Source organism: Scophthalmus maximus, chromosome 1 (assembly GCF_022379125.1).
Source record: "Scophthalmus maximus strain ysfricsl-2021 chromosome 1, ASM2237912v1, whole genome shotgun sequence".
NCBI lineage: Eukaryota > Metazoa > Chordata > Actinopteri > Pleuronectiformes > Scophthalmidae > Scophthalmus > Scophthalmus maximus.
In genome coordinates this window covers 871525-892866 of record NC_061515.1, presented here as the reverse complement: position 1 = coordinate 892866, position 21342 = coordinate 871525, and the positions used below count along the sequence as shown (strand labels likewise).

General features: G+C 44.0%; 1 protein-coding gene across 5 annotated transcripts; it reads right to left on the bottom strand.

The window, feature by feature from the left end:
* Positions 1-138: 138 nt before the first annotated feature.
* cep162 (centrosomal protein 162) lies at positions 139-14745 on the bottom strand. 5 transcript variants are annotated; one of them, XM_035634850.2, is made up of 31 exons: positions 14608-14724; positions 13718-13891; positions 13601-13614; positions 12870-12971; positions 12654-12783; positions 10994-11140; positions 10594-10771; positions 10254-10333; positions 10107-10168; positions 9106-9136; positions 8872-8952; positions 8569-8784; positions 8041-8122; positions 7540-7813; positions 6463-6670; positions 6003-6130; positions 5669-5815; positions 5009-5140; positions 4544-4656; positions 4325-4424; positions 4100-4226; positions 3631-3794; positions 3334-3432; positions 3007-3246; positions 2553-2777; positions 2090-2402; positions 1862-1994; positions 1633-1774; positions 1439-1537; positions 803-937; positions 139-623 (listed from the first exon to the last, which is right to left on the bottom strand). In XM_035634850.2, the coding sequence occupies exons 4-31, from the start codon at positions 12927-12929 to the stop codon at positions 429-431; spliced, it is 4041 nt and encodes a 1346-aa protein (XP_035490743.2). In that variant the 5' UTR covers positions 12930-12971; positions 13601-13614; positions 13718-13891; positions 14608-14724; the 3' UTR covers positions 139-428. The 5 variants fall into 5 exon arrangements, 4 of the variants coding, with proteins under 4 accessions (XP_035490743.2, XP_035490734.2, XP_035490727.2 ...); XM_035634841.2 differs by lacking the exon at positions 13601-13614 and having other exon boundaries at positions 13703-13891; XM_035634834.2 differs by lacking the exons at positions 13601-13614; positions 13718-13891 and having other exon boundaries at positions 14608-14745.
* Positions 14746-21342: the final 6597 nt, after the last annotated feature.

The window sequence follows — 21342 nt, the reverse complement described above, 5'->3', positions numbered from 1 at the left end:
TCTTGCGTACGGTGGTGATATTGTAAAAATCTGCTGCACTAATATTACAGTGACGTGAATTTGACAGATCACACTGAGGGGTCTGGTTCCAGTGTCCAACTGAATAAACAAAAAAATACAATTCATCAAACTTTCACAAAAGTTTCAAAAAGATTTAGTTTATTTTTCCACTACACCTTAAATAAGTTACAATAATTTAAATACAAAAATAGTAGCTACAAAATGTATTTAGCTATTCTACGTTTTGTTTTTTCTTATTCACAGACACACGACTTTCAGTGATTCTGTATCTTTGTGTTTCTCATGTCAAACATGAAATATTGTCGACATTCAATCAGGAGAAAAAGCATTGTACTCGTCACTTCACCTGAAGACATTGATCATGTCATCATGTTATCACCAGCCTCAGACGTGTGTGTGAGTGTGCTCTAACTGGAGGAGGAGGTGGGTGTAGGAGGGAACACCACCCCTTGTCTCTGGAGGTGTTTCAGGACGTCCAGGATGGAGTCCAGCTCCAGACGGAAAGCCTCCAGCTCTCTGCTCTTGTCCTGGGCAAGATGCTTCCAGCGCTCCACCTCCGACGGCTGCTGAGCCTCCAGCAGGTGCCACGAGCCGCCGATCACCTGCAGGCACGGGGACGGACACGTGGAGGGAAAGACATAATCATCAGTGTCTTCAGAATGTCTTCAGAGGAGGAAAACCCTCAGCCAACTCAAGATATATATCATATCTCTGATTCTGTGAAACAGACAAGCTCTGAGGCCATTCAGACGTATATATAAACATTTGTGTGTTACTGTACCTGCGTTAGCTCCATCTCTCTGTGCTGGTGTCGGAGCTCCATGCTGACGATCTTCCTCTCCAGGCCACAGAGGAGCTTCACCTCGGAGCTCTGAGCCTCCTGAGCTTCCTTCAGCTCCGACAGCAGTTTGGCGAGCTGCACACAGAGTCAGAGCCAGGGACGAAGCGTGTTCATAAACCCGTTCGCTTTGAAATATATGAAATGGATAAATAAAAATAAAAAGCTAGTGAGGAGCAAAGGATGTCTACAGATATTGGGAAATATTAAATACAGGATGATTTGTGCAATTATTCCAACTTGGTTCTTCCACTAAAGGTCTGAGTTTTTTTTCATCTTCTGGTTTGGTCGTTCTATTCTGCATGAAAATTATATGAATAATATATTTATGAATAAAAATCCATGATTTAAATAATATCATGTACTTGAAGCAGACTCTACCCCATTTTACATCTCTTCCCCTCAACATTTAAAAGACTCAATGGGGATTTGATTTTTGACTAATTCCCATAAGGCAACGGTGTAAACAGATTTCTGTCCCCACAATGTGATTATTATTTGATTACTTGATTATTATAGCGATATAACCTGGTCTGATTATAGTGATTTATCCAGATTACATGTAATCCAGCTGCTCACCTGCCTCTGCAGAGCGCCCTCTCTCGTCCGGGACACAGTCAGCGCCTCTCTGGTTCCCTGCAGCTCCTTCAGTTGATCTTGTAAATGTTTCATCTTTATCTGCGGGACAGACGTCGACGGGTTTGGACCAGAAAAATTATCAGGACGACATCGTCCTGTTGTAGTGAGACCTGGTGGTGGGTTTAGTGCTGTACCTCCTGAGCGACGAGCTGATTGGCCTGTTCGGCGACCTTGGAGGACGAGTGCTCCAGAGCGTGGGCAGCACGCTGCCGGTCCAACGCCTGCAGGTGCTCCGCCTTCAGGGAGGACAGCTGCTCCGCACGGCGCTCCAGGAGCCTGGAAGATCACGTCATATCCTGTCTTAAAGAACAAGACTTGTGTCAACGCATTCGCACACTTACTGTACACACACACATACTGTACCTGCGCAGCTCTTCCTCGGCTCGTGCGGCGTCTGCCTTCCGTGCCTCCTTCTCTTGCTGCGCCTGCAGCTGCAGCAGCTCCAGACGCTGCGTCAGGGCCTCGTTCTCCTGCAGAACCTCCGAGATGTGACTCCCTGTTGAGAGGACGCAACATTACAAATTCAAATGTCCTCTCGTGCAAACATTTGAAATCATAACTTACTTACTGCAGAGGAGGAAGGTCAATCACCTGCAAACACGGTTGGCTGGTAGGTTTTCTCATTGTGAGCGGCTGGAAACGTTTTCTCGCCTCCAGGCGTCTCCTTTGAGGTGACGGAGCTGAGCGTTCTGGCCGGGGCCGGTTTCCGCTGGGTCTCTGTGGACTGGGTTTCTGCTTGCGGGTCGGGGACGGACAGCATGTTCCTCCTCTCCCTCTGCAGTCGCTCCACGGTGCGGCTCAGCTCCTGAACGCTCCGGGTTTTGGCGGCGAGCTCGTGGTTCATGCGCTCGAGCCGAACTCTGAACGCGTCCTCAGCTTGACGCTGGTGCCGGCCCGAGCTCGGCTGGATAAGACACATGAAGGCAGCACAATTTTGATACCCGAGTTGTGGAGTTGGGGTGACCAGAACCTGATAGCACGTTTGAGCTACTGCTACAGCGAGGCTATTGTACATCAGAGACGTTGTTTTGCATATGAACGATCTTGTCCTCACCCTGTTTCTGAGCTGCTGCTGCTGGAGAGACTCAACCTGGTCGTGGGGAGACTTCTCTTTCTCCAGGTGGATTTCCTTCATCTGCTGCAGATCCTTTTCTTCCGCCTCTAGGGTTTGAACCTGTGACGTCAGTGGCCGGCTGCCAGCCGCTGAGCTCTCGACTTCCACCTGCTGTTTCTGCTCCAGCTGCTGCTCCAGCTCTGAGATCTGCTGCTCGTAGCGGAGCTGGGATGGATGGAAGCACGCAGACTTATTTTATCAACCAAAAGAAATTCATATATTAATGATCAAATTCAGCTCTAACTTTGTTGTTGATGATGAGTTAATGCTCTGGTTCGGGCTCGAACCCGCAGCCTTGGGTGTGGGAGACCGACATACTAACCACTAGGTCATAACCCCTGAGTCGTAGCATCGGTCTAGCACATCATTGACAAATGTCCTGTTCAGTTTGTACCTTCACACCGTGGAAGCGTTGTTCCATGGCCCTCAGGCTGCGTTTTGCCTCCTCGTCGTGACTCTCCAGCTCCGCCTCCAGACGCTGGATCCTGTGCTCCAGCAAAGCGACGATCTTGTCGGGCGCAGAAGTCTTCGTGGTGTCCGCTTCCTCTGCGGCCTCTGCGCTGGCTGCAGCGTATATGAGAGCGGGCAGCGAGTTCGGGTTCCTGTGTCTCAGTATCTGTTCCAACTCCTTCACCTTTTCAACAGAGAGAGAGACTCTTGAGAAACGGTGATGTGTGAGAGGAGGCGGTGATTGGTCAGAGCGTGTTTGTGTGAGAGAAACCTGTCGTTGCAGGTCCTGCATCTTCTTCGTGTCCGCAGATTTATCTCTTGCTTTTCTCTGCTGCTCACTTTTCTTCACCTCCATTTTCAGATTTTCTACCTGAAATGAAAAGAACCTGTTATTTCGAACACTGTTAAACTGTAAGTGGCTTCTGACGCTCATCATATCTGATACTGAGGTTTCTGTTCTGTTCCTTTTTGCAGCTGCAGCCTCACTGTTGTGAATGTCCACACCTCAGACACACGGAGCGTTTGTGCTCAGTAAGATATGAGAACTAGTGTTCAAACACGGTGTGACCTGCTCTTTGAGTTGATGTATCTGCGCTGCAGCAGCCGTCAGTCTGCCGGCGTCTCTGTCCAGAAGCTCCTGGTTGTCAGCGAACCACTGCAGCTTCTTCTTAAGGGCCGACACTTCCTCCCTGTGCGTCTCCTCCAGCGCTCGCAGCTCAAAAGTCTTATCACCTGACAGACACATACAGAACAGACGTGTTGCAAAAAGAACTGGGAGTGGTCATCTAATGATTTATATTGAACTTTATGGTCTTTTCATATAAAGTGCCCGTATTATGCTTCTCAGGGTTTTCCCCCTTTCCTTTAGTGTCATAGTTTATTTTGTGCATGTCAAAGTTCTTCTACGTTACAAATGCCAAAGGGCGTCCTTCTCTCCCACAGACAGCACTGCCCCTGAAGTGTCTTCAATTCCTTGTTTGCATTAAAGGGGCAGTAAGCGATTCTATTTGGCACTTTCCTTCCACATCCAGTCTCACCTGAGGTGGAGACGACCTGAGCCTTCGCCAGGTCTCTCTCTCTCTTCAGCAGCTGCAGGTCGACCTCCAGCGCCTGATTTTCCTGCTTCAGTCTGTGAACGTCTTCGTTCAGCTTCGCCTCGTTCCTCTGCACACACACAAACACACGTTATTCACAATAAATGAGGAAGTGACGAAGCAGATTCTTCTCTTTCCAACTAATCTTTCAGTAATTGCAGTTGTTACCTGGGAAGTATTTATTTGAGCTAACAAGTCTGTAATGTGCTGAGTGTGATCCACGACGCAGACGTTTCCCACGGGCCTGGAGGGTTTAATCAGCTGCTCCCTGGTGAATATTGAAAAATGCCAGAGAGAATAAAAAAAACAAACATGGAACAACACATCACAACTTATTTGGAAGACATGCATGTCACAGCTCTGACAGACACACGTTACTGAACACACCTTGTGAAAGTCAGCTGGCTCAGCAGTCTCTGGTTTTCACTGAACATGGCGTCCTCGTTGGATTTGCTCTTTGCCTGCTGAGCCTTCAACTGCAGGTACAGTTTCTCATTCTCCTGGAACAGAACCTCAGTTTTACTGCGCAAATAGTACAAATAAAAAAAACACATGAAAAAAAAAAAAAAAATAGAAAAAAGAAAGAAAGAAAAAAGACAACATCACCCAAATGGGACACAAGGGTTTTTAAGTTACACACTTCTTTGTTTTTGTCACATTGCTCTTTACTTCACTGTTTCCCACATTTTTCTTCCTCTGACTGTCTTATTCTGCTCATAGTACTGTGGTGCATTTGATAACAATAACAATGATGAGTATTTCTAGCACCTAGAGAAAACTAGATTAAACTGGTGTAGCTGAATGGGGAACTGGACAGTGGAAGAAGTGTGAGGACGAGACACTGTACTGTACCTGCTGGTAACCTTTAATGAGCGCCTCCTGCTCTTTGAGTTCTTTATCCATCTGTTGGAATGTTCCCTCCGGAGCAGAGTCTGTGGCCTCGGCCCATCTCCTCCTCTGATAGGCTTCTTCTGCACTTCGCAGCTGAGGAGCGAAAAAAACTTGAATATTTACTACATACAGTACCGACCAGTGTCCATGTCCCCTGCTGTCCAGAAGCACTCCCATAGCATGATGCTACCTCCACCATGAAATTTGGCAACCATCTTGTCAAAGACCCCAGTCAGTTACTTTGAAAATAACAGGAGCCACAAATGTACTTTCAATGATCATCTGAAACTAAAAAAACTATATGTATAGAATCACCAGTTCAATCTGATAAACACTGCATAAAAAATAAGTTTTGGGTGGTTTGTCTCTATCATAATGTCTCTGTTTAAATTGACAGTCCTTTAAATGTCATTTAAAACTACAAGCTGTCTGTCAAATTTTAATAAATCTGGCCACTCTATCGTCAAGGTCTGTTTTTACTGCCCCACGCTACATCACACCAAGTGTAGTAAACACACTGCTTGTGAAGTCAGTGTACATTTACATTTGAGCAAGAGAAACGGCTACAAGACATGTGGAAAATTTGTTTTTCTGTACGTTTTCAGTGTGTGTTTTTTGCACCTTGCTCTGCAGGACGTAGTTCTGCTGTCTGAGTGCGTTGAGCTCCTCATCTCCGTCCTTCATCACTGCCTGCAGCTCCCTCTCTTTCTGAGCCAGCCGGACACTCAGCTCCTCCACCAGAGACCTGTCCTCCCCCTCCTCCTCCCTCTGCAAGTCAGACATTCAACACTGAAGTCAGATGACGATGGTCTGAGGAAAAACATTGTTTATATACCAGGGTTGTGAATCAATCTCTGGTGTGAGCAACTACAGATGCGATACGATACAATGTACAATGAAAAGGCAGGTTTTTCCATTTCAAAGTTCAGCTGGAGGTCGAGTTTTGTCTTCTTACATTGTCCTCTGGAGGAGGACTTGTCAGTCTGTTCTCCTGGTGACTGTTGGTGTCGATCTGCTGTTGGAGCACGGCCACCAGGGACTGAACGGACGCCACGAGCTCACTGCTCACTCTCAGGCCTGGATCTGAAAAAAATTAAAAAACAAATGTTAGAGTTGTTCACCGACAGCTCCAGACACGACACACATATTTTCAAGCCAATTTGAGTCACAGTGTGAGGGGGCGTGGCCTTTCCAAAATTGTATTTTGGGAACCATCATTTCAGCGCCACCATGTGGCCAATTTGTATAATTAGGGTTTTAGAAGGGTTTTGAACCCTCATCATAGCTATCTAGCATCTGTACCAAAGTATAATTCAGAACATTATCGTCACAGAGACACGGAACCCTACTCGTCTAAAATTATGTAAGCAGTTTAATGACTGGATACTTTTTGTGTTGCGAGGGTCATTAATAACCTGCTTTGTCGTCTTTGTTCGGGCTCTTTGTGGATTTAGCTCTTGACGGACGTGGTGGGCTCTTGGCTGGAGCAGCGACTCTACTGATCCCTGACGACCTGGACGTCACGGCTGCTCGTCCCTCCACTCTCCTGCCTCTCACAGGAGCCACGACGGGCTTCCTCACTGACGATGTCGACGGATGAGAGAGGGCGGAGCTACGGGAGGCCTGGGGGGAAAAAATGTCAAGAACCCATTGTGGGAAGGTTAAATAATGCTGTATGAAAACACATGGGAGAGAAATGATCAAACCCTGACAGGTGTAGAACCCTATTGTTTGTGTTGTACCATGAAAATCATTATTATTCTCGTTCCGCGTTACCTCAAATTCCTGAGCTGGAATGAGCCAAAAACTACAAACCTTTTGTGCAACAACTTAAAGATTATGTGTTAGCTTCTAAAATCCTAATTATCCAAATCGGCCACATGGTGGCGCTGTAATGAAGGCCCTAAAATTAAATTTTGTCAAGACCAAGTCCCCTCACACAAAGTCTCTTGAATCAGTAACGTGCCATGCGACAAAGTGTTGCGCTAATTGCAAAAACTGAAAAACTAATATGAATAGAACTTTTGATATTTTTACTTTATCAAAACCAAATTTGGCATTCGGCCTTAAAGTATGAAAATACAGATTTATTTTAGAAATGAGAAAGATTGGTGAAAAACATGGTCTCTACTAGCCTAAATGTCTTGGGGGGGCTTAGAGGAATATTGACTATAAGTCATTAACCAAGTGTACAATCATCACAAATCTGGCTACATAACTTACACCTGTGATTAGCTAAAGTTCTACTTAAAGCATTTTGTTAACTACTGGCGACTTCTCCCAACATCTGTTGAATAAACACAGAGTTTGGTTTACAAACTTGGTTACATCTCATGGCAGTGGGCCTGAACCCTCCAATCGCCGCTTGAGGCTATATTTTTTATCTATATCCCTTTTAATTATATACATATATAGTTTCATTAGTTAAATCATAATGAAAACTCAAAATCCAAGCACCGCTGAACTGGAATGAAGTCTGAAGTTAGCCTCACCGATTGCTTTGTAACTTTGCCAGCCTGAGGGAATTTGTGAGAAGTTGTCTTGCTTTGATCCTCCATCAGCGTCGCGACTTCCGCTCTGATGCTCCACGTCAGGTCACGCTTGGGAAAGTCTGGGGAGCCGGGGCGGAGCCTGGTATATTCCTTAGCTCCCTTCGTCGTCGCAGCAGCGTCGGCCTTTCCCAGTCGCTTCAGTTGTTGTGACTCCGCACAAGTCACATCTGGGAAAGTCTTCTCCAAAGAGCAGGGTGGTTTTTCTTCCACAGCACTGTCATCAGAAAATATAGGGGAGTAAAACTGTGTGAAACTTTGCCATGCACTCAAGCAAAATCCTTTATTCTGTGGTTAGATGCTAAATATTCTATTTTCTCTTGATTAAGAAGAAAAGACAGTTGGTTGATATTTGCGGTACATTCACTTTCTTACAGCGGCCCTGCAATCTGCAAAGACCAACATGATGTTCTGTGATATTGTTTTGGATGTTGCAGTCCTGACCTGATGGGCCGAAGGCTGAACCCTCGTGTATGGTCCTCCTCTATTCGGATGGGCCTCATCAGCTCTTCTGCAGTGGGTAGATCTGAACAAAAAAACACAAAATAATGATTCCACGTCCCTCAGTTTAGCCCCGTCATGATCTTGGCACAGGGTTGTTTCAGGGGACATGTCCCCTATTGCTGTGACCTTTGGACAAACTGAAGACCTATTTTGACCAAAAGAAAAATCTGAAATATACAAGTACATCACGTTCAACTCACATGACATTGTAAGTAGAAACTTGCAGAGGTAAGTATGTTTGTAGCAACATTCATGTAGCAATGAAAACACGTCTGTTTGTTACAAACAGTTGGAGGCTCCGTCTATTGAAAAGGTATTTACCAGTGAGTGGTGACGAACTCTACCTGGTTATGGGAAACTAACAATTTGAGAAATTGGGAAAGAGGAGGGTGCATTTCTCAGAGGATTATAGGAGGAAGCTTTCATACAGACAGACAGACGGACGGACAGACAGGACGGTTTTCTGACCTGACTCATTGGTGGAAGCAGGCTGAAGAGACTGTCTGTCATGTTGAGCAGGGAACGTTGGAGACACAGATTTGAGGAGCCTCTCCTCTCGTCCTTCCATAGTTGAATTATGATGATTATGATCACAGTCATCTGAATCCTCCACAACGTGGATCTGTCTGTAGGCGTCGTGAAGAGCCTCCATCTCTGAGCCTCCGCTCTTCACGTGCGAGTGGCCTGAAAGGAAAACACATTTATTGTTTTATTCCACCTATTATACTACTGAATAACACTCAGCTCTTATCTGATTCTTGTGTAACGCACCAGTGTCCACTGATCCTGCTGTGTGCTTCCCTCCTTCTTTTCCACCACCACCAGTGTCATCCAGAGAATCATACAGACAAACTGAGAGAAACGTTCAGTTAGAGTGACCACGTTCAAAGGGGCAGTAAGCGATTTTGGAGAAAGCTTGTTTCTCTCTTTGTTGTTGTTTTTGTGATTTTACTGTTCTGGCCGCGAACCCGCCATGAAACTCGATTCCACATTTTTTTCTCTTACCTTTGGCAATAATTGGGGACATCTTAGATTTCTGAAAGATAACAAACAAACAAACAAAAAAAGATAACGTTTATTAATAGTGAACTTCTACAATGTTAAGCTGCCTATACCAAACTCTGCCTACTTTGTTGCACTGTTACATTGATTACCAGCACAGTGAAACATGGAGCGTGGAGATTATTGAAGGTTTTTTAATGTACCGTATATGAAGCATTAGTCACTGAGTGTGTAGGTTTTTATGAACTGATCCTCAGTACAACAATTACCGCAAACTTTATTTTTTTTTAGTTCCAGTTGAACCTGGTGAAGCTGCTTAAAAGTCTTTTAGGTTCAAGTTGTTTGAAGAATCTTTTTTTCTTGTTTCTCTCTATAAGTAACTATGTTATCTTCCTCTGCGATACAGTCAACAAGAGATAATATGTTTTCAGGTGACACCTTGACCTTTGCGATCTGAGAAGACGCATGTTAGGAGTTGAGATTATACTGATATTGTATCTTGTACAGACAAGATAATAACTTGAACACACACATTATTCTTTTGTTTTCACAAGATAAATATATCTCAACACAATAAGAATAATTTGTTGTGCACAGGCTCATATTATCTTATGTCATCTTATGCCACAATGATAAAAATAAATGAATCAGTTTTCTCCAGAGACTGTAGAAGCATGAAAAGATTACAGACATAATATCAACATAACGGTTATACACATTTTTTTCCAGCTGTAACAACATCCCCTCAGCTTGCATCTAGGTTTATTTATGTTCCAGCTGATATATATTAAATATGGTCAATAGACTGGACAAACAGACTGCATTTGAATACTGAGTGGTGGTCTTATTGACCAATTCCAGAATTTCCCAGCTTGGGATGAATAAAGTATTTATCTATCTATCTGAAATTCCATGATCGCAAAGGAATTTTAAAACTCTTGGTTTAGTGTTTAAGTAACTAACACAACTTTCTAAGTTTATTATGGTTGATTCCAATTACGAACCTCGTCCAGTGGCTCTTTCACATCCTCCTCTTCCTCAAAATCCTCACTGTAGTGTGGAGAGCCTGTACAAGCCGACAGACAGGACATCATTAACATGCACAGAGAGACACAGAGTGATAGAAAAACCAAGGTTTCAATTCGTGTCACCTGGAGAGGTTCTTATGTTCTCCATGTCTCCAGCCTTCCGTCGAACATCGTCATTCTGCTCCACTGCTTCCTCGATTTTCCTGGAGGATGAAAGATATCTTCATCTTTATTACTGGACAAACCTGAGCTTCAAGGAACGAGACTTATATGTTTGCTTTGCAGACTATTTTTTTCAGTCTAAATCAGAATGAAGTACTTTCCTCAGATCGTTGATTTGTGTCTTGCTACCTGGCGCTTTAACCTTTCCGAAGATGAACTACTTTCTTCCGTTGTTTATCGTCAACCTGTGACAACCACCTGGATTAATCTGTGTCAGTCTTTTGGTGGAGTTATATCATACCTGAGGTTAAGAGCGACGGTATCACTCGTCGAGTCCAGCTCCCTGTTCAGTTTTGAGTAATCTATCGTTGACGAGGCTCCTGCTTCTATTTGGGCAAAGAACCTGGCTTTCTCCTCTTCTTCCTCCAGAGTGTCCAGGCCCAAACTGGTCATGTTCACGGCTGGTACCTTCACCAAGTCTGCACACACACACAAACACACAGAACAAGAGAAAAACTGACAATATGCAGGAGGATAACGTAGAAATGTGACACATTTAGCCAGGATGTGGAACTGAAGGAGGGAGGGAGAGAATGAAACCCGAATGCTGCTGTGAACTTCCGTAACTTGCTATTTGGAATAGAAACGTTTCATCGACTTAGCTGCCCCACTGTTGTCAGACATCACCACTGTGGACTCACCCTCTGTCTCGGTGTGGTCTCTGCTGAGAACATCTGGCTCCGGCCCTCTGTCCCTCACTCCAGTGTCTCCTGGCTCCTCGTCCTCCTCTCGAATGGAGTGAGACTTCCTCAAAGACTTCCTGAAGGACTTCCCAGACCCGGACAGTCCTGGACGGAAAATGACATTGAAATGAAAAGAGGTTTGCGTCAGTTAACTTAAGAAATCTAAGATCATTTCGTCAGCTGCCATTCAACACCTGGGGCCTGCACTACAAAGCCAGTTCAACAAACCCAGGATGCGTGTTCATTATCTGGTTTGACTTCACCTAACATTGACCATCCTGGAGAACCTGAGCTACGAAGCTGGGTGTTAACTGTCTCGGTCAACCCTGGGTCTTCCTGTGGAAGAGGCGGAGTCGATAATCACAAGCGACATCATCATCAGTACGATGAATACAGTTTATAATGTGATACGAAAAGAAACGCTGATACTTTCAATCAGGCCAGTTTGGTTTCAGCGACAAGTAAAAGTGAAATTCTACAAAGTGAAATGAAAATAATATGATTGAACAAGTAAAACAGAAAAGAACCACTCCAATTGTTTTTGAAAATCAGCCTAAAAATATGTATATAAGCACAGAAATGTATCACTTTTACTATTGAGAGAATATTTTTTACCCTTTACCAATAATGTGTGATGTCATCAATCACTCTGAACTGTTAATTCATGATCATGAGAAATATTAATCAGTATGTGGCTCATTGTTTTTAATAAAAGAGATAGTAATCTGTTTTATTACTACTTATCTTCACAGTCTCCTTGTGTTGTTCCGAGCCGCAGTGACAGAATAAGAAAGTAAACTGTCTGGAATCAAATCATCTTTATTGAATTCCAATGACGCTCTAATATTGATGAGTAGTTCCTTCACAATTATGTACACAGTCTTGTACCTTTGCCGTTTTTCCGTTTTCCAGGCTAATTTTGTTGCTCCGAATAATAATAATTCATCTCGTGGTTTATTGGTTTGAATCAAGGCTTAAAAAGACAGCGAGCAATTTAAATCTATGTGTGCATCGAAAAAAATTCAGTTTGTCAGCGCAGCCCTGGCTCAGTAAATCGACCGCACCACACAACACTCCCTGAAACCTTAAGAGACGTGCTAGCGACAGACGCTACGACTCAGGGGTTTTTTGCCTGGTGGTTGGCTCGTCAGTCTCACATGCCCGAGGCTGTGGGTTCGAGTCCCGGCCAGTGTGGTCAACTGGAACTGGAGATGTTCTAAAAGTGGGCGGTCACTGTTGAGCACAATATCTGCTGCGCTTTACTATTTGTCACGTTACTCTGAACTCTTTTGTCCCAGTCATGATCCTGTAGAATGATGACGCTGGTGTTCTGATTGGTCATTCGTTGGACTGGTGACTGGCTTTGATCGCTTATCGGCTTACCTGCTGCAGCAGGTTACCGTGGAAAACCCAGAGTTAAACGTGAAGTTACATCGATAAACGCAAAAATAAATGTTCCATTTATGTTGAGATGTGTAAATGAAAATTTTAAAGGGCACGTTTGTCACACTTTACCTCCATTCTGCCACCTTTGATATACAGTAGGTGCCAAAGGCCAACATGTCCACTGTGATTCATGTCATATTACGGAGAGACCTCTCCTCATTATTATTATTACCTCTCCCTGCTCCTCCTCCTCCACCACCGTCTTCGTCATCTTGCCACCATGACACTTGTGCTTTTTTAGCGCCGCCATCAGAAGGCTGCTTCTCGGAGACGCCCAAATCCACTGAGTCATCTGAAACAGACTGACACGGAAAACACAGACATGTTTTTTAAACCACAGCATCTTTTTGTGACTCGATGAGGGGTAAAAGAGAGAATGTTGCATTACCTCCTTTAAGAACAGTTCAAACTGTTCATCCAGCTCCTTCATGCTCAGTCTGTGAGACATGGCGACACCGTCCCGTCCATCAGCCGGCGGGAACCCAGACAACTGACACACAAGAGTATAAGAAAATGTGCAGCATATCTCGCTGACAAATGTTGACAAGTTGCTGTCTTCGAAATTGCACTTGAATGCCCCCCTCATGTTATGATTACGAGCGGGGTACTCTGAGATCATTCTGATTAGAGCTGCAACAGTTGTAATCAATTACTAAATTAACTGCCAACTATTTTGATAATCGATTTATCGGTACAAGTAGTTATTATGGGAAAAAGGTTCTCTGATTTCAGTTCTCTGATTTCAGCTTCTTAATTGTGAATATATTCTGGTTTCTTTGCTGCTCTGTGAGAGTGAACTGAATATCTTTGGTGTGTGGACAAAACAAAACATCATATTGCAGGTTTGGGAAACACGATTTTCAACGTTGCAGTGCTGTGAGTTCTCAGGGCCACCGTATCAAACCCTTTACCCTCATTCCAAGAAAACATACATAATGTGTCTGGTCTTAACAGGAAGCCCATAATGTCAAAATTGAGATTTCCTGCATTTTTCCTAATAAACTGACAAATACACACAGTCTACATTCAGCATTTTTTTTTACAATGCCACAGGACTTCTGCAGAAATGTGACGTCATAGCGACGCAGTCTCCGCCTTCAGCCCCGCCCCGGCGCTCACCCGTCATTCTGTAGCTGAGCGACGAAAAACACGAGATAAATCAGAAAGCTACATCATTGCACAGGATTCATAAGGATATTAATACAAGAGATCAGAACTAACTCTGAATTATTTGACCTTTGCGAAATTCATCGGTAACCGGTGTCAGCCACGGCCCGCGACATGGACGGTCCCTTCACCGGTGGACTCGCAGTGGACCTGTTCACCGGCCACCGCTGACACCGGATACCGATTAACTGTTGGTAGTCGGGAGCAGGGAGATAGTTCCTCCAGGGCAGAAGCTGCATCGCTCTGAGAGGTGAACAGAGAAGGTGGTTGGCCTGGCCGTGCGTCACTCAGAAAAAAGTCAGCCAATCAGAAGAGAGGCTCATCACATATTAACTAGACAGGACAAAGTTGACCAGTTTCTTTGCAGAGCTCTTTTAAAAAGAGATATAAAACCATATTGAGATGTTTTTTGGTTCTAAATAATACAAATATATCTTCTTAGGAACAAAACTTCAAATAAAACACCATAAAGGGACAATAAGGACCTTTGACAGGAAGCCCACAATGTTCTTATCCCGGAAATAGTCCGTTTGTGTTCGACCACTCAACAATAAGCTTGACGAACAGGTGAGAACACTCTGACGAGGTGACGTAGACGTCAATTTCCAAGACAACACACGACCACTTCCGGTCACAACTATCAAAATAAAGCTGTTCCAACATTCGCCGCCATATTACATTAGATGCGTTAACGTCCATCACGTTTACATTACGTTAACCCCATTTACATTCATTTACATAACTTCACAGAGAGAATGTGTAATTCATGTGCGTTGTATTCTGAAGAGTGTGTTGCTTTACTTCCGGTGTTCTTCAGAGAGTTTGACACGGCTAACAGCGGCTAACAGCTAAGCGGTTTATCGCGTTAGCTAGCAACGTCAGCTGACTCGAGGAGAACGTTAACGGATACTACACTGTCGTTAGCGTCCGTGTGTCGGTGTCGTGTCAACGGAACTCACGTGAAAACACTCGACAGCAGCCGCGCGCTCTCAGGTCAAACGGAACTACTCGTCTTTGTTTTGTTTGTGTTCCCGCGACGCCGCCCGGGTGGCAACGTCCACCCGATTGGTTTAGAGAAGAGATGCGTCACGACAAAAAGGGGATTTTTGGTTTGTTCAGTGGAAGAAGAAGACCCGCCTCCGGCCCAGCCTCTGATTGGATGAGGTGAAGGCATGAATAGTGATGATTGGTTATATGAGGGGAACAACGTCTTGATAGCCAACCAGAGACAGCGTAGGGGTGGGACTTCTTTCAACTACAGTAAAAAAACAAACAAAAAAAACAGGTCTAGTTATGTCGTTAGTTTTATCCATCATAAATAGGGGATTATTAATTAAGTCGCCAGTTGTTGAGAATTGCTCATCTGACACCAAATCTTGCACAAATAATTACACGTTGGAGAACAAAATAACACATGAGGGCAGCCCAGAAGAAAGTCATACCATGGACAAGGGATTGTAACATGATTGAAACTCAAAATATAGTTTTTTTTATTTTTAATATTGCTGCTTCTGGAGAAGCTCAGGACTCTTTTGGTGGAACGAAGCCCCATCACAGTTCAAACCCTGATTTAAAGATTTTAATTTGAGCTTTAAATTGTGATGTGCATTTTACTGTCTGACACAACAGATGATCAAGCAAAATCGATTCCTGAACGGTAAACAAGAAGCTCACGTGTGTGATCCAACACCCCACCTCTAAGATTCATAAGAATGGACAGTGCTGTCGTCCTCACATTGATTTACAGATCTTTCAACAGGGACTAAATCACTTGACAACAGCAAATCTAAGTTATCATTTTTTTTTAAATGCTCCAAAAAGAAGTTGTATTTCTTTCTTTCTGTATAGTGTCACATTAAATCAGCTATTGTTGAAACCATTGATTTGTCCAGGAAAAAAATTCTTGTCTTTTTGAGTTTTTTGCAGTAGATCAGAGGATCTTTAAAAATAACTGGTCATGTTCTCTCCACTTGGTGGCAGTACTGAGCTGAAGATGGAGGGTCTGCCCCCCCTGTGTGTCTGTACCTTGGGGGTCTCAGTCCGTCACCAGAGATCAGTAGTAATCTAATAAACTCTCCCCTGTTTGCCTTTCTCTCTCTTTTAGAGGTCAGGACGGATCCATATAAACTCTGTTTTCACCTGCCTCTCTGTACGCCTCTGTCCCTCATAACCTACACACACACACACACACACACACACACATACACACACACACACACACACCTCCAACACCCACACTGTGTGTCAAGGATACAAGGAGGAAAAGAGGCATCACACAGGCTGTTCTTTATTCTGTCCTCGTCTGGTTTATGAGCCTTAAACGCATCACACAGAAAACATCATGTCTCTTCTACCACACCCGCACAACAACGGCTGCCTCATTTCTACAAGCAAATTTGGCTATGATTGTATTGAATAATGCTTATTGTTTTATTATAGTATAGTTTATTATATATATATACAAAATATGTCTCAGAATTAAACAATAATGAATATTAGCTAATTATAAAAATGTAAATAAGAGAGATAGATTTTACATAAAGTAAATTCAAAGTGAGGTGAATTAATGAAACAATAATAATTTTTTAAAGTAACTTGTAGTTATAATACACTTAGCTGAGAGGACATTTTGAGTTGATTTATCCGGTGCACGTTATGACGGCCTGTAAGTGCCACTGAGTCACAGAGATTCTCTCATAGATGATTGAGTAATTGAGTAATTGAGTAATTGAGTAATCGTCTGGCCTTTGCGGCCCCTCCTCTCCTCTCTCTACCGTCAATCCTCTCCTTTTAAACAACTCCTTTTAAATCAGCGACGCTTATGATCGCTACATGGAAATATGGCACTCCCCTCAGGTCATAGCATCCATCTGATCTTATAGAATGTTGTATCAACAGCGTTGTGTGTGCCCGTGCTGCTCGTTGCTATAGGTTGACTGATGGAGATGTGAATGCTGAGCAGCACGCTTCCTTATTGCACTCGCACGTCCGATGTAAAAATGCGCCGTATCCCCCGGCCTTAATGAAAGCTTCGTCCTCTCCTGCCACACCGACAGTGGCATCGCTGTCTCTCCACAGTGAAAACTTCATCCTTCAAACCAACCGGCTCCACAATTCTGATTCATATTCATGTGCAGAGGGGCTTCCCATAGAGAAGTGCTTCATGAGGACGCACTTCCATCACAGATAATTGGAGTGACCTTCAGTGGGGTTGAAGCCGAAACCTTCAGCATTCGACTTTCTCTCTTTTATGAGTACGTGGACAATGATGTGTTTGAACTTTGAACTCTCAGACAGATGAGTCAGGGTTCAACCCGACCCATCAGAGGAAAACACACTGTACATGTACTGCAAGACAAAGCCTGCTTTCATGAAGTTTAAATACACTACCTGACAGTAGTTTGAAGCCGAAACAAGAAACCCACAAGAAGAAGAGGAGTGGGGAAAAATGTATCTCTGAAGCTTGTGGAGAGGTTGAATCCACACAGCAGAGTGACGAGCTGCTTCTGAGAGGAACTCCAACAGGGACCAGTCTCTTGTAAAGTCAATGTCACACGACGCGACTTTGGACACAACTCCTCGGGATGAATACAAGACGAGGTGTGGTACTCACGAGGGCCTGGAACAGAATCTGGGTGGATTCAGATCGTCCTTCCTGTCGTCTTTTCCTCTCTACTGGTCCTCGACCTCAGTGGAAAACGTCACAAGGACAGGAAAGTTGTCAAGGAGGATTCAAAGGACTTAGGAGAAGAGAATCTGACTCCACTGACACTGAACCACGTGGTCATGTGACGGTGGATGTTGTTGATCGTCTGTCGTGGTGAAACGACACATTTCTGAAGATGAACTACAAAAACCTCAGCGGCTCCATCAGCATGTTTCAGTGTTTCATGATTCATATGTAACAGTAACTGACATCTGGGTCATATTCATACTCTTCTTCTTCTTCTTCTTCTTCAGATTAAATCGTTTACGTTCGTTCATGGCGCGTCACGTTAAATATCACTGCTGCAATGAATTGTGGGTCTATTTCTCCTTTCCTTTCACAAAGGATGTTAAATTGCTGTGATAATGGAATATGGCAAGGAACGGGTCAGACAATCATACACGTTATAAACAAGTCAGCGGTCAATCCAGATTAATTTCCAATGTGTTCCACCGGACACGTTGCTAATAATCCATCATTGCAATTATCAACTCCAACAGATTGAACTTGCAGACCGCTGTAGACTGTGATGGACGTTCATAACAGACAGTTATGGGAAATACGTTTCCCATTCACCTTCCTTTTCTTTTCCAAATGAATGAAGCTTTTGTCTACATCTACGTCATCTGACGTTTTTATCTGTGTTAAATTATTCTCTGATGTCGGCAATAACCCTAGTGAGTACAACATTAGCATTATTAAAAATAACATATCATATGTCATGAGCATTGTAGGAGAGCGAGTGTAGGACAAGGTCCTCTCCAGCGCTGCAGTGTGACTCAGTGGCATTTATGACACTTCTGTCACCACTGATGTTGTATCTGGGGCAAATACATTTCTGTTCGGGGGGGGGGGGTACTTGTCCTGATGTATGTGGTGTATTTAAAGCATGGAGATTAAAGTGAGAGCAGCCATGGGCATATTGAAATCAGTGTGGGTGGGTGTTTTCTCGCTGACAATTTCAAATTCACTTTTCCAGGTGGAGAGAATATGTTTATTTCAGATCCAGATATTGGCACATGTTGTGTGTTTCAGGTCTTTAGGTCCTCACCTGCTCAACATGTGTGTGGGTACATTAATGGGAAATGACACTTGAGTGATAATGAACAGATAACATATACATACATATATACTGTATATTTACTGTAACTGCCGAGACGGGTGTGAAATTGTGTGTTGCTGTAGTTCAGCTAAAGAGCTTCTCTGTTTCGTTCCTGTCACCAACACTGAATATTGGCAAAAACATCCTGACCTTTGAGGAGAAGGACAGAATTAAGATGAATGAGCCATAAACCAGAGTTAAATGGGTGAAAGAAAAGTGTGTCACACACACACACACACACACACACACACACAAACACACACACACACACACACACACACACACACACACACACACACACACACACACACACTCTGTGTGAGAACTAACAATCTGTCTGGACCTCATCTCGTTGAAGTTCATTGTCGTGATGGATCAGTTCTGTCTGCACTATTTGCTTTGATGGGCAAAGTCTGTTGGACCCCTCTCCATCACTTTTCCTCTTGAGCAATCCACATAATGTCTGCTGAGAGCCAAAGAAATGAAGGAGGAAAGATGATTGTGGTGGGAAGCTCTATATCCTCACTTTGCTGTCTGGAGACAGATCGTCCTCCGGGGGCCGAATGTTGGAAGTGACATCTCGCCCGATGGCCGCTGACGAGAGGATGACAGACCCTCAGATATCCTCGTGCCCTCTCAGCTCTTGTTGTTGTCGTGTTGAAGAATCTGTCACTCATGGTTTCCGTTCCGCGGCCCCACACAGATAACAGATGAAGCTCTGTTCCAAATAGGTCAGATTAAAAAAAAAATTCAATTTAATCCTCGCCAATCTGCGCTGTAACTGTAATGTGGAGATCTCCGTCTCGTTTTGTTTGTGTATTACCCAAGAAATCACAATTTGGAATTTTATCAGAAGTAGATGAAATGTCTGTGTAATTTATATCGATGTGTGCCAACGCCATATGGGGAAGGGGATTAGCTTTATTTCCCGAGGGGAGAGTGGTGTGATTTTGAAGTGCTACCATTCGCCTCACGTTGCCAACAAAAAATTGTAATCAAAATTGGTCATGTGACCACACATTCTCATCATGAATCCTTGATGATATTTAATAGACTTTTTTCCTTCCTTTGGGGGCAGAAGAAGCCGGACACATCCACTCAGGGAGGTGTTTTGTCTCCAGCTGACAGATGAACAGTATGTCCGATATTCACTCTGCTCTGTTCTTGTCTCCACCAACCGCTGACATGTGTCTGAGACTCTTTGGCTGCACGATGTTCACCGGCTCGTACTTTGTCCCTCTGCTGTTGGGTGCTTGGCAGGTAGTGTACTGTACAGTACAGTGGGATCATCTGAGCTCTTGTAGCTGCAGATAGAATAAAAACGCCTGCTGTGGCTTGATTCTGCTCCAGAGAAGCAAAGAACAAAAGCATCATGAATCCAAACGGTGAACTGCAGAGTTGGTCCTACTTTCTTTGTGGTGTTTTGTAATTCACATCACATTTGATGTAGTCTTAATAATTTTTAAAGAAAAAGACTGAATGAAATGAATAATACAGCTTTTGATTATTGCAATATGAGGTAAAACTGTTAAATGACTTCAGCTCTGAGTAACTGACGATGGATTTCGGTCTTATTCTGCTAATTTTGTATCAATAGATGTTAAGCCTTTTGATCATTTCCTTATCATTGACCTTCCTGTCCTTCCTGCCTGGTGGCGTGTCGGGCAGCAAACAAAGGTCCATCACCTTTATTTACCTTTATTTCGATATGATGCCATATTTGGTCAACGAGCAGACGTTTCTGGCCTCGATGAGTCGACTCGCGATGTCATCATCACATCTTCCAACACAGTTCAGGTGCCGGTGACCACGTCTTCATCATCACATCATCCAACACAGTTCAGGTGCCGGTGACCACGTCTTCATCATCACATCTTCCAACACAGTTCAGGTGCCGGTGACCACGTCTTCACCATCACATCATCCAACACAGTTCAGGTGCCGGTGACCACGTCTTCACCATCACATCGTCTCCTATCTGCTCTCCTCTGTTCACATTCTTGCATCGCTCAACAGACGTCACATGATTCGTTGCTCCGTCCGTTGGTAACGCCTCTTGGACATCAGAAATGAACCGAGCGGTCCCGGACAAGTGCCCATTAGAGTATTACAGTCTGGCTACGCCAGGCTACTTAGTTGGAAGCATGACACAGAACAAGTTGGCTTTGTTTCTCCAACACCGCCGATGGTTCCAAACTTCCCCAAGTGTTCAGACAGGGTCTGGTGAAGATTAAGGTGAACAAGGTGTTTACGTACAAGCATACAACCAGGTTACGGTAGAAAGTAAAGTTTACGTGGTCAAAGAGCAGGACGCAGAGAGACAATCAGCTGGAAGTCAAACAGTGAACCAAAGTTCCACAGCAGGAAGTGGCAGCGAGCAAAGGCTCAAGGCGGAACGTCACAGTAGATGCAGCTCAAGTGAATGACGGCTGAATTCCATTTCAGTACGACGTACCTGCATGCTGGTCGACGGTCTGACTGTCTCGGCTTCCTGGGACATTTTTCAGAATGTGAGCTGATATGTTACATAGATCATGAACAACATCCTGACATACTGTGTCATCTTTACGACGTCGCACTGGGATCACCTCGCTCTGGAGACGACGCTGCCTCCAGTGGAATGACTGATCGGATCCCACTCTCCTCCCAGAACAGAATCCTAAACTCCAGTGACAAACCCACAGGAGACGTCCCGTCCGTCTGTCCTGGTGTGTTCCTGCTCCGAGGGCTGTCACATCCACCCCCCCCCCAAAGTCATATGTCATGTGTATGGATTGATGTTTGAGAATAGTGTACCCCCACTTAGCTCTGTATTTATATTAAAAATTAAATCCAATTTAAATATAAAATTACCACATGAAATATTAAGCTGGAGTGTAAATATTT

What these genes read in the sequence shown, in the direction of transcription:
- cep162 (XM_035634826.2), bottom strand. Translation starts at nt 13,100, where the DNA reads ATGATCTCAGAGTACCCCGCTCGTAATCATAACATGAGGGGGGCATTC. An exon ending in AGACCACACCGAGACAGAGG is followed by an intron (nt 10,772 to 10,993) that starts GTGAGTCCACAG and finishes GTGTGTGTGCAG; the next exon opens with ACTTGGTGAAGGTACCAGCC. An exon ending in TGCAGGACCTGCAACGACAG is followed by an intron (nt 3,247 to 3,333) that starts GTTTCTCTCACA and finishes TCTGTTGAAAAG; the next exon opens with GTGAAGGAGTTGGAACAGAT.